Raw genomic sequence first — 14,035 nt, forward strand, 5'->3', positions numbered from 1 at the left:
GCTGTGACAGAACCTAACACAACACAGGAGCTGCTGTGACAACTAGGCACAACACAGGAGCTGCTGTGACAACTAGGCACAACACAGGAGCTGCTGTGACAACTAGGCACAACACAGGAGCTGCTGTGACAACTAGGCACAACACAGGAGCTTCTGTGACAACTCAGCACAACACAGCAGATGCTGTGACAACTCAGCACAACACAGCAGATGCTGTGACAACTCAGCACAACACAGCAGATGCTGTGACAACTCAGCACAACACAGCAGATGCTGTGACAACTCAGCACAACACAGCAGATGCTGTGACAACTCAGCACAAAACAGCAGATGCTGTGACAACTCAGTACAACACAGCAGATGCTGTGACAACTCAGCACAACACAGCAGATGCTGTGACAACTCAGCACAACACAGCAGATGCTGTGACAACTCAGCACAACACAGGAGCTGCTGTAATAACTCAGCATAACACAGGAGCTGCTGTAACAACTCAGCATAACACAACAGCTGCTGTAATAACTCAGCATAACACAACAGCTGCTGTAATAACTCAGCATAACACAGGAACTGCTGTGACAACTCAGCATAACACAACAGCTGCTGTAATAACTCAGCATAACACAGGAACTGCTGTAACAACTCAGCATAACACAACAGCTGCTGTAATAACTCAGCATAACACAGGAGGCGCTGCACGGGTAATGAAGCTCCCAGGGAACATACGACATCAGCCTGGTGACCAACTGCCTACTGGATGAACCAAGGAAACCTCTCAATATTGACAGAAATTTTCAACTTTCATTTGGTAACTGTGGTTATTTTGTGATGTTGCAAAAGTGCTATGATGCACTAAACGTAAAAAAAAAGTTATGAAAGATCTTGAGAGAATATTTTAATATGAATTATAACTGAGCAATGATACCAGTCCTGTATTACATTACAAGTTACCTACTAAATATTTATTTTTGCATAACTTGTGTAACTTTGTAAGAGTACAAAAAAAATGTATCCTCACTCACAGAATTTGTATCATCCCACACGAGGAACTTCCGACTCTGCAAGTGACCATTGCAATAGTGTACCTATTTAACGTACAAACCAAAATTGACACAAAATCCATGATAAATAATATAAATGTAACTAATAATCAAATTCATTCCTGGGGTGCTCTAGATCTCTTTCTCAAAATTCTCTCTTCACCACACCTGCATAATTTCATTTGTTCTTAACAAATATTTAGTGAAAGTACAATTGCTCATAATCAAAATATGATTCGACAGCACACTCATGTAAGAAATAGTGTAAGAATTATAACTATCTTATAGTGGAATGCTGTACCCCACGGAGTACACAGATGGCAACATGAGCTGTGTGTAAGGCAACTAAAACTATACAAGATTACATCTTGAGTGTCACCCATGACACTTGGATTTATCTGAATACCTGATATAAAGTTGCTGTATGATAAATGTAAAGTACTGCAACTCAGGCTATTGTATCATAGTGTAGAGTACTGCACCTCAAGCTACTGTACAATAGCGTAGAGTACTGTATCTCAAGTTACTGTATGATAAGTGTAAAGTACTGCATCTCAGGCTACTGTATCATAGTGTAGAGTACTGTATCTCAAGCTACTGTACAATAGTGTAGAGTATTGTATCTCAAGTTACTGTATGATAAGTGTAGAGTACTGTGTCTCATGTTACTGTATGATAAGTGTAGAGTACTGTATCTTAAGCTACTGTATGATAAGTGTAGAGTACTGTATCTTAAGCTACTGTACAACAGTGTAGAGTACTGTATCTCAAGCTACTGTACAACAGTGTAGAGTACTGTATCTTAAGCTACTGTATGATAAGTGTAGAGTACTGTATCTTAAGCTACTGTACAACAGTGTAGAGTACTGTATCTCAAGCTACTGTATGATAAGTGTAGAGTACTGTATCTTAAGCAACTGTACAACAGTGTAAAGTACCGTATCTCAAGCTACTGTACAACAGTGTAGAGTACTGTATCTTAAGCTACTGTACAACAGTGTAGAGTACTGTATCTCAAGCTACTGTACAACAGTGTAGAGTACTGTATCTCAAGCTACTGTACAACAGTGTAGAGTACTGTATCTCAAGCTACTGTACAACAGTGTAGAGTACTGTATCTCAAGCTACTGTACAACAGTGTAGAGTACTGTATCTCAAGCTACTGTACAACAGTGTAGAGTACTGTATCTCAAGCTACTGTACAACAGTGTAGAGTACTGTATCTCAAGCTACTGTACAACAGTGTAGAGTACTGTATCTCAAGCTACTGTACAACAGTATAGAGTACTGTATTTCAAGCTACTGTACAACAGTATAGAGTACCATATCTTAAAAGGCAAGTGGCAGCTATAGCTTTTCAATACTTCATTTACTTAATCAATAGCAATATTGAGATAACATGCACACTGCAGTATTATCAAAGAAATTATGAACCTTAATGAAAAATTATGAAACATGTTCTTTAAATTGCAAAACCTTATACCTACACCCAGATAATTTATTCTTCCAGACCTAAAGTTTACCGATATAGTTTATTATTTATAATGATAGTAAATCCTCTATTTTTTTCATGACAAACCCAGGAAATGCACATGATATACAGAGTGCCCATAAATTATTCGACCCGTTACAATATTTTAATAAATTCATTATTATAGGAGCTATCTTAAAATAGGATTGCAGTAATTAATAACATAACTCCAGACATAGTTGTTTTAATTAAGAAGACTACCACAGTTCAGTTCATACATTAGTTAAACAGAATTTAGTTAACTACCACACGAGACCCATTAGTACCACGCACAACATCAAGGTGATACATGATTTAGTTCCAGATATTAAGAAGCATGTCTTGCAAGAAGTTTCAACCGTTTGTTTATTAATAATTTTATGTTCTACTGACTGCAGTACAGTATTTACAATTGTCAATTTGCTCGGCAAATAAAAGTGTTTAAGACTTTAGATAAATGAATCCTGAAATTCTGTTATCCTATTGTTAGATACACTAGGTCTACCAGTTCCTTTCTGATGTACTGTATCACATTGCCAGTTTCTTGAAATCGTTTCAGCCATCTCCTGAATGACTGCTTTATTAGTGGAGTTTTCTTTTGTTTTCGAACATAAACATCTTTGTATAGTAATTGGAGATATGTTTTCCCACAGCCACTTTATATTACTTTCTCCTTCACTACTATCATTGTGCCCATAGTGGAAGTTCTATGAAACAACGGAAAAAAATTTCAAGTTGTATTATTAGTTACAGCAAACCAATTTAAATTAGCCCCTATAACAGCAAATTTATTAACTTATAATGAGGTGAATAATTTGTGGCTACCCTGTATAACTTGTGATGATTACACAAAATACACCATACATCTTATTTAATCTTAAGCTCATAATTTTATTATATTCTATTTATTGTTGATACTGTACACATGTATGGTAAAGTGCCACCCTGACAGAAACTTAAGAATACAAGACAGTATTAACAAATAGCACCAGAGTCACCCATATTATGGGTTGTGTGGCATAGTGTCCAAACTTCTTAACTATCATAAAATTCTAAATTATTGTACAGTATACAGTACAGGATACTTCAGCAGTCATTGAGACTCCTGCATCTATTTCTATAGAGAAAATCTTTTATAACTACAAAATTAAAATAAAAGATACATATGTACAACTTAAATCTCCACAGGGCATACTCTTAAGAAATTAGAATCGAAGAATATTACATGAATGGATATATCATCCCTGAAGTAACGTCTCACCTCCGGTGGAAGCGTCAGTGAATGTGAGAGACGTGCATGGTCTAAACCTGCATCTGATCCCCCTAGAGCATGACGTATCAAATGTGTAGATGCATTTGTGTCAACTGGCTTCAGGCACAAACCTTTCTGTCGTTGCTCTAACAACTGAGCAATCTCCCTCAATGTGATAGCTTGTCTTGGGAATCGCACTGGCTGGAGGGTCTGACGGCCACTCATGTACTCTCCAACCAAAGTTACAGAATTTAATGCACTCATACATTCCCATAGACCATCTGAAGCCATAAGTAAAAATCTATCATGTGGTCGCAAGCGATGATAAGAGACTTCTGGCATAGCAGTGAGGTATGGTGGTGTCAGACAATGAGGAATAATATTATCGCGACCTGCATAACGTTGAATTATTTTGATTTGTGTGTCCCTGTCCCATTTGAAACGAAAATCTCCAAAGGCCCTGAATGGCATGAGCATCCCTAATAATCTCTGATTTCTTACCACATACTCTGCTTCTATTGGTGGATGCTCTGACAATACCCGATCTATTTCTGATTGATTTTCCCACGAGTGATCATTTGTGAGACGATGTGCAAGCCAGCCACCTCCTGTGTCTTGCCTTTGCATTCCTAGCACAGCTCCACAATCCCCTGTATTAGCTACATGGAGATGAGGACCATCCACATGAGCTACGCATGCTACAGACCCTGACAGTGCTACTCGGAGAAGTGGTTCCAGCACGGGTGAATTTTGATTCTTCACTACCTCATGACCCAAGTCATTGTCCAGTTGAATAAATGAACCAATGAGTGCATCTTCCATACTGAAGTCCTGAGTAACAGAGGTCAGCAGAGTGTCACAGTAGCTCAAAAGAGAAGCTTCATAAATTTCTTGAAGTTCTGAGACAAAATGCGATGAATCGTTATACACCATGGTGAGTGGAACACGACACCCAGCCTTCCACTCAGACACAAGTCTACGCAGCTCTGCGCGGGGCAGCAGTGAAGCAGCCACATAGTCAAAGAGCCGCTTGGCAACCACCTGGCTACACTCTGGACCTCCATGACCATCAAAAACACCAAACAGATAACCTGTAAAAGTAAGTAAAAAAGAAAAATATTAAATAAAGAAGCATGTACATAAATGCTGCCTTAAAGCAGCCTAAAAAAAAGTACATTATTAAAATAAAAATATTGGAACCCAACCTTCCAGTACTTAGGTACAGGTACCATATATATGTTGAACATATATCATTTACATAAGTGTGAAATATTGCTTCAGTGACTTCGACATAACATGGGTTTTCCTCATGATAAAATATGCTGATTATATTTTTTGGCTTTCCAAACCTTACTTCCGTCCAATAGGAGGATGGGGAAGAAGCATCCAGCCCTAGACTCAGGGTGTGTGAGCAGCATCTAGCCCAAGACTCAAGAGTGGTAGACAGTTGGAACAAGCTAAGTGAGAAGGCAGTGGATGCCTACACCATCAGTAATTTAAAAGTGCCAAATGACATAGATCTGACCAACAAGTTGGACATAGGACGGCAACTAACTGAAGTCACCTACAGATACTGCACCACCACAGACTCTGCAAACAGCAATGGACAAAACAGCGAAGACAACCGAAGAGCCAGGGTCCAAGCGGATTCTAAAGAAGAGGCAACCACCGCCTGCCGACACACGAGTCGAGAAGCAAAAAACAGCAAAACCGCATCCCGCAGGAGCGGCGTGAACAGCTTCAACAATGCAGACAATGCCTGCACCACAGAGGGCAGGGCACCAGACCATGAGGCGGCCCTAAGCCCGTCCACATCCAACTCAAGTCAATCCGAGGACAGCTCGAGGAGGGAGAAGAAACACAGGGCTGAAGCCAGCAGGCAACGTGTACTAAAATCCTCCGCAACCAAGGCAGCCGAAAGGGAAGGCACCTGCACATGAGGCTGCATCACACCAACATCCCGCAGAAGGACAAAGGCGAACAAGCAAGCATTAAGATGCTCTAAGTCACCCCCCAGGAAAACAAAGCAAAAGCAGTCTGAGCTTCACTCCACTCAAGCGCGCGGGACCGACAGAATGTGCCAAGCCTCCAATAAAAAGAGCAGGCAATCTGCCAACCAGGACGACTCTGGAACTTCATAACGAACCCAGTACGGACACGAAGATCCACACATAAAGGAATGCGGATCCATCACGAAAGCATAATCCGGGTCATGCAGGAGGTAAGCCGCAAGGGCTTCCCGCACCTCATGAAACAAGACGCGGGAAGCTGAAAACTTCCGGAAGGAGGTTTCCACAGGATCCCGGAACCAAACCCAGGGAGGGGTAGATGCCACATTCAAGTCGTACGAGGAGGGAGCGAAAGAGAACCCCCTCTCCTTGTAACACTAAGCTCTGCTCTGATGGTTGAAAAACTCAGGCAGGGTCCAACGGGGCCTGGGGGCAGTACTTACTGGGCACCTAGGGAAGGGAACCCTAGGCGCATGCAGCCCGAGTACCTTGGAATATTACTCCTGGCTCACACACCACCTGTGGAGACAGCCCACATCACAAGACACAGAACGGAGACAAAAGCAGGAGCCAGAGGCACAAGACTACTCCAGTATCGCATCAGCCAAGAACTGGTGCTTGGATTGCCAGCGTGATGGTCTGGGGCTCCCCTTCCCCCTCCTGGGGAGGGGGGTTCGCAGAGTGGCGCAGCAATATGATGACGTCATGCTCGTTTGCTAATTTTCATTTGGGGAGTTCTGTCCACTTGTTTGACTTTCGGTAGCAACAGTTTCACCCGAATAGGGGTTTATTTTGGGGTGCCTACCTTTCTGGGTGCCAGACCCAGTTGATGGCAGACAGAATGCTCCCAACCACATGGGGTTTCTATAGGCCATTGCTCCTCATGCCTCTCTGCGAGGGCCAGGTTCTGGCTTGTGGTCTCCAGTAGGCAAGAACTCCATGCACATTGACTGATGCCAGAAAGTTATACATATCCATTCAGCCTGGATAGCTCTGGGGAGCTGATGGGGCTTGCCCCAGAAAAGTGGTGTTTTGAGAGGTGGTGGTGGTGTTACTGATGAGAGTAAACAATGTTGTATAATCATTAAGTATATGTTTAATGTTGATATGGCAGAGATGACTGAGAACAATATAGAAAAAGACTGTAGTTGATAACACTTTTGCTCAACATTTCATCAGGATCAGTGACTTCCTCAAAAGCAATGTAAAGAAACACTGGCCATCCAGTTCTGTACCTACATGGCAAGTGAGCCACAACATTTGCATGGTGGCTCAGTGGTTACTTAGATAGTCCTGGATTAGTGTTTGCTATCAAGCACTGGTATTTCTTCTCATCAGTAATGATGAAAGGAAACATCAGCTGCAATATTAACAAAATATTACAACTACAAACACATTCAACAAAGTATATGCCTGCAAAATAACAGGCACTTTTATCAATCTTCTATCATATAATTGATGTCAATTAAACTTCAACTTATCTACACACATCTTTTAACATTATCTGCCAGAACAGTTGCATCTGCATACATCAACTTTTCATGCAATTCATTTTTTCGTATTATACAATAATTTCACGCCGTTTTCTAGACCTCCATCATGACCCCTTCTAAACCACCACAGACACACACAACACAACTCTGGCATACTCTTATAAGAACATAAAATTAGTTGCACAACACAATCAACTTGCAATCAAATACTATTTTCTGCATAAAATCTCTTTACATCATTGAATAACATTCCAATAACTCTTTAAATGCTCAATACTCTTCACAGGACCTCTCTCAATTCACTTTTTCTGATTCTCTCAACAAGTTCATAAATAAACCATTGAGTATAATGAAATGCCTTTTTGGGATAGAACTACAGTAGTTCCCCAATATTATGACACTGGCACCTAAGGGACATATCTGATATGCCAGGCTGGTCACCTGATTTGACAGGTGACTGTCTTTCCCCACCAGAGCAGGTAACATTTCCCACCAATATACCCCCCCCCCCTCAAAGGGGTAGAGAGCACATGGGGATCAGAGATTGACCCACCACTACCTAACTAAACTATCCTTAAGTGAAAGTCACAAAACACTCAAAACTTCAACAATGTTTAGTTATTAGGTACCTACCAAACAAAATTCTAAAAAATTGCTACAATACCTCCCCAAACAGGGACGTCTGATACCTGCTAGGTCCAACCCAGATTATTATTGGGTTAGGTTCTGGAAGGACCTAACCCAAAGGAAGGAAGGTTCCGGAAGGACCTAACCCAAAGGAAGGAAGGTTCTGGAAGGACCTAACCCAAAGGAAGGAAGGTTCCGGAAGGACCTAACCCAAAGGAAGGAAGGTTCCGGAAGGACCTAACCCAAAGGAAGGAAAGTTCTGGAAGGGTTGGACTAACACATGAAATAAATGATAGAATACTGGAAGGGTTGGATAAAACAATGGTGAAAACAAAGAAAGCAAAGGGTTGTCCTAAATGGAAATGATTCTGACTGGAGAAATGTGGTGAATAGGATCCATTTTGGGGCCAACCCTTTCCGTCATATACAACCTGACGGTTGAGAGGCGGGACCAAAGAGCCAGAGCTCAACCCCCGCAAACACAACTAGGTGAGTACATCAATGACATAGATGAGAATATCACAAACCTCATCATCAAATTTGCAGATGATATTAAGATTTATGGTAAAGTTGGAAGTGAAAATTATATTGAGGCTTTATGAACTCCACTTTACTACATGAACTCCACAAGTGGAAAAATGCAAGACCTTGCATGAGGGGCATAACATTGTACTTTACAACTACCAAATCAACAAATTACCTTGCAGCAGATTGATAAAGAAAAGGACTTTAGTCAGAAAATACCAATCATTGAAGATTACCCAACAAGTGTGAGGTGCAGTAAAAGAAGACAACCAAACCATAGGAATAATCAAACAAACCTTTGACTTCAAGGAAAAGAAGGTAGTTTTTCAACTGAATAAATCTCTGGTGCACTCCCACTTGGATTATTGCCGTGATCGCTACTGTCTTCGCTATCTTGTGCGGCCCTTGCAACATCCTTCCTCTCGCCTCTGTCGTGCTTTGACTTTTACCCCTCCTGTAGTTCCTGTTCCTCTTCACCACCTCCCTCTTTTTGTCCGGTTATCTCGCCTAAAGGATTCTCTTTTGGTTCATATTTCTAATATTTCTCCTCGTATTGTTCCTTTATTGCCACCGTGGCGAGTCCCCCTTCCAAAATTTTGTTCATCCTTGACCCGCATCACTAAAGCTTTTACCCCTCCTACAGTTCTGAAACGCCTTTTCCTCACACTCCCGCTCCGTTTCCATCTTCACCGATGGGTCTAAGTCTGCGGACGATGTAGGCTACTCTGCTGGTTTTCATGACCGCACTTATATGTGTCGCCTACTTCCGGAGACTAGCATCTTCACAGCAGAACTTCATGCTATTCTCTTCGTCTCCTGTTTTCTCGTTGTCAATCTTCCTTTGTGATTGTCGTTGACTCTCGTAGTACCTTCATGGCTCTCGGGTCTTTCAATCTGGTCCATCCAGTGGTCGTCGAGATTCAACATTGGCTGTTTCTTATTTCCAGTAAGTTCAAGTCAGTTGAGTTTTGCTGGGTTCTCAGCCATACTGGTGTTTCTTTAAATGAGCGTGCGGACGCTGCCACTAGGGAAGCTGTCCACTCTTGTCCCATCTTTCGTAAAGGTATTCTTTATTCCGACTTTTACCCAGTTATTCATTCCTCCATACTTACCTGTTGGCAGGATTGTTGGTCTTCTGTTTCTGGTAACAAATTGCGTACTCTTAAGGGTAGTGTGTCCTCATGGCCTTCTTCCTACCACCGTAACCAACGATGGGAAACCGGCTCTGGTGAGGTTGCATATTGGCCATACACGCTTAACTCACGGTCACTTAATGGAGTGCCGCCCTGCTCCTTATTGTCCAAATTGTATTATCCATCTTACAGTTGTGCATATCCTTGTTGAATGTCCTGACTTCCAGGACGAGCGTGTGTCTTGCTTTCCTACCATTCCTCGCTGTCGCTTGTCCCTCGATAGAATTCTTGGTGAATCAGATACTTTTGATATCATTCGCCTTATGCGTTTCAGTTCTCATATTGGCATCCTTAGTGATATTTAGCGGCATCTGATTATTCCGCACATTCGATGGTGCTACATTGCCTTCCCGGTTTGGTGCCTTCATTTGATAATTGCTTACTTACTTGGATTATTGTATCCAAGCATGGAGCCTCATCTTCTGAAAGACACATCTGCTTTGGATAAATTTGAACACTGGGCAAAAAAAATCATTCCAGACGTAAGTCAACTCAATACCAGGAAAGGTTGAGGGCCACTAGGCTAACAAGACTGCAAACCAGACATAACAGGGCTGACTCATCCAAAATTTTAAAATACTCTGTACTGAACAATTTGGGGGATACTGATCCAAACCACTTCTTTAAAAGGTCAGATGTAACAAGAACAAAGAAAAATAGTTTCAAGCTCAACAGATCACAATGTAGAAAAGAAAACAGATGCTATTTCACCAATAGGGTAATAAACCCATGGAACTACCTACCCGCCGAAGCCGTAAATGGCAAAATAGAACTGTTGACCAGACCACACACTAGAAGGTGAAGGGACGACGATGTTTCAGTCTGTCCTAGACCATTCTCAAGTCAATTGTGATGGTCCAGATGGATGATTGATGATTGTGATGGATTGAGAATGGTCTAGGACGGACCAAAACGTCGTCGTCCCTTCACCTTCTAGTGTATGGTCTGGTCAACATACTTTAGCCACGTTATTGTGACTTATCGCCTGCAAAACAGAACTGTACTGAATTTTAAAAAAACAGCTTGATAAATACATCTGAACAAATTGGGGATCATTAAACAAGCTGCCAGTTTTCTATCCTCATCAAGGCCACTAAAGTGATAGTGGACCTTCAGGTAAATTCAGGCAAGTCTGACAGCTACTAGGTCTAGTCGAGACTAGTGTCAGGTGACTTGGTGGGAGACAGCCTTACGGCTGCCAAGTTCAGCCCAGACTACTGTAAAATCCCTTCTTTCCTAGACATGATGAACCATTTTGGGGTCAAATGTTAATGACCTGATCACCCATAATATTAATAACACTTAGGTTACCGGGAAGACAGTTTAGGCTGAAAACAACAATGTTACACCTGCCAACTGACCAGTAGTGTGAAGACATCGAGCAACAGCCAGCTTGTCTTCTATTGGAGAATTAGATTCCAGCTGATTAGAATCTACAGAATCTATTGAATATGTTGCTGCGGGCATGATAACTTGTGATGTCCATTCTTGATCTCCACCACCGCTCACTTGCACTACTCCTTCATTTTGACGAAGAATCTGGGTCACCTGGTGATCAAAGGAAAAGGTGCTGTCAAGTGAAATTTCTTACTGAATTTGAGAGAAATACTTTCTGGGGTATCTTGAGATGATTTCGGGGCTTTTGAGTATTCCCGCGGCCTGGTCCTCGACCAGGCCTCCACCCCCAGGAAGAAGCCCGTGACAGCTGACTAACACCCAGGTACCTATTTTACTGCTAGGTAACAGGTGCATAGGGTGAAAGAAACTCTGCCCATTGTTTCTCGCCAGTGCCCGGGATCGAACCCGGGACCACAGGATCACAAGTCCAGTGTGCTGTCCACTTGGCCAACCGGCTCCCTACCCGGCGACTGGGTAGAATGAAAGCCAGGCAGATTTGATACAGAAAATTTTAATAGTGTACAGTTATTAATAAAATTAAAATATTTAATATAAAATTGTTACTGTACATGGTGAGAAGGGTAAAACTTTTATTGATGTGATTCTCAACTCACTCACAATTAGTGACCCCAGATTCAATTTCCAGGCACAGCAGAAATGATTGGGCACATTTCCTTTCACCTATTGCCTCTGTTCATCAAGCAGTGAATAGGTACCTGGGAGTTAGGCAATTGTTGCATAATTGCATTCTAGAGAAGGTCAGTAAATTCAACCTAGGGGGCCTCGATACAAACCTGAGGTGTATGTGTAATTACCTAAGTGTAATTACCTAAGTGTAGTTACAGGATGAGAGCTACGCTCGTGGTGTCCCGTCTACCCAGCACTCTTTGTCATATAACGCTTTGAAACTACTGACGGTTTTGGCCTCCACCACTTTCTCACTTAACTTGTTCCAACCGTCTACCACTCTGTTTGCAAAAGTGAATTTTCTTATATTTCTTTGGCATCTTTGTTTAATTAGTTTAAATCTATGACCTCTTGTGCTTGAAGTTACAGGTCTCAGGAAATCTTCCCTGTCGATTTTATCAATTCCTGTTACTATTTTGTATGTAGTGATCATATCACCTCATTTTCTTCTATCTTCTAGTTTTGGCATATTTAATGCCTCTAACCTCTCCTCATAGATCTTGCCCTTCAGTTCTGGGAGCCACTTAGTAGCATGTCTTTGCACTTTTTCCAGTTTGCTGATGAGCTTCTTAAGATATGGGCACCACACAACCGCTGCATATTCTAGCTTTGGCCTAACAAAAGTCATGAACAATTTCTTTAGTATTTTGCCATCCATGTATTTAAAAGCAATTCTGAAGTTAGAAAGTGTGGCATAGGCTCCTCACACAACGTTCTTTATGTGGTCCTCAGGAGATAGTTTTCTATTTAGAACCACCCCTAGATCTCGTTCTTTATCAGAATTCTTTAAGGATTTCTCACATAATATATAGGTTGTATGGGGTCTATGTTCACCTATTCCACATTCCATAACATGACATTTATTTACATTAAATTCCATTTGCCAAGTGGTGCTCCATATACTTATTTTGTCCAGGTCTTCTTGAAGGGCATGACAATTATCTAAATTTCTTATCCTTCCTATTATCTTAGCATCATCAGCAAACATGTTCATATAATTCTGTATTCCATCTGGTAGATCATTTATGTAGACAATGAACATCACCGGTGCAAGAATTGGTGTACTTACCAGTACTATTGGTGTACTTACCTTTGCAAGAATGTAAGTACACCAATATTATGTACTCTTACAACACAATGTACCTTCTTGTAAATAAATAAATAAATAAATAATGCATATTTAGAGTTACTACCATAGCTACATTTCTAGCCAATTCCTGCACTGAAAAGCACAAGAGCGATGGTGGTGACTGATATTCTGAATCACCTAAGTTACCTGAACATACCTGGAGAGGATTCTGGGAGTTCTATTCCCCAAGCCCAGCCTGAGGCCAGGCTCAATTTGTGTTGCTGGGTTCTCCATCAAGTTGCTGGGTTCTCCACACGTGACGGCTAATACACCAGCACACACAGCCGACTTACCTCTTGGAGGAGGATTTTGGGAAAGAAATCCTCCTCCTCGCCATCACTGAATGATGGCGAGCATATATGACACAACTGGCTTATCTCTAGGGAGAACAGTTTAGGGGAAAAAAAAGCATTGGGTTATCTATAAAGTACGGATAATTAATACAGCCACACCCATAACTGACTTACCTCTTGTGGGGAGAGTTTAGGACGAGGAAAGGCGTTGAATCGTCCACATGTGAGAGAGAGCCAACACACTTGACCTGAACTACTGCAGGATAACCCCGACCCTATAGGCCTAGCACCAACGCCCTCACCACACAAGATTTTACTTTCTAAACAGCGAGAAAGAGGCCTCACATTCTGATACAAGCAGGAGAACACCTTGGCCATAACGTAGCTACAAATAAGATTTAGGATCAGTGTGGTGTGGAGCGAAAAGGGATGTTGTTGTTATTGTTGTAGAGTTGTTTACACGGTGCAGCAGACGAAAGTGTTCCCGCAGGCTTGCCAACCACATTCCCGACACCACCTCCTTATTACACACCTCATATATGATTATTTTGTGATTATGTAACTCACTATAATAAGTATATTATGTTCATATTATGCTAAATTATTTGCAATGTAACAACGCATAATGTTTTAAATGATTGTTTTCCTGACATCATAATTGGTCATTGGCAATGTTAGAAGCGTTCGTCAACAGTCAAGGATCAATCTGGATTACATTATGACGCCACGAAAACCTTTATCTTGCTACAAATTTTATTTTTTCAAGACTAAAGTATAAATAACATTGTGTTATCATTAGTATTAATAAAGGTAGATCTGGTTTCATTAGAATGATACAATATAATAAAAACCAAACATGCGTAAATAAAAAGGTGATAT

The 14,035-nt window shown here is 41.4% G+C and overlaps 1 protein-coding gene across 2 annotated transcripts in view; it reads right to left on the reverse strand.

The window, feature by feature from the left end:
- Nucleotides 1-2,739: 2,739 nt before the first annotated feature.
- Nucleotides 2,740-14,035, reverse strand: part of Pdp (pyruvate dehydrogenase [acetyl-transferring]-phosphatase 1-like protein, mitochondrial) — a 51,660-nt gene continuing 40,364 nt past the window's right edge. Inside the window, exons 1-3 of one of the 2 annotated variants that reach the window (XM_045757632.2) lie at nucleotides 13,331-13,692; nucleotides 11,011-11,197; nucleotides 2,740-4,893 (exon numbers count right to left, since the gene is read on the reverse strand). In XM_045757632.2, the coding sequence (XP_045613588.1) occupies nucleotides 3,725-4,893; nucleotides 11,011-11,197; nucleotides 13,331-13,534 (1,560 nt within the window). In that variant the 5' untranslated portion in view covers nucleotides 13,535-13,692 and the 3' untranslated portion in view covers nucleotides 2,740-3,724. Of the gene's footprint in view, nucleotides 4,894-11,010; nucleotides 11,198-13,330; nucleotides 13,693-14,035 lie in introns of those variants that run through there. The other variant, XM_069310425.1, reaches the window with a different exon arrangement.

Source organism: Procambarus clarkii, chromosome 67, assembly GCF_040958095.1.
Source record: "Procambarus clarkii isolate CNS0578487 chromosome 67, FALCON_Pclarkii_2.0, whole genome shotgun sequence".
NCBI lineage: Eukaryota > Metazoa > Arthropoda > Malacostraca > Decapoda > Cambaridae > Procambarus > Procambarus clarkii.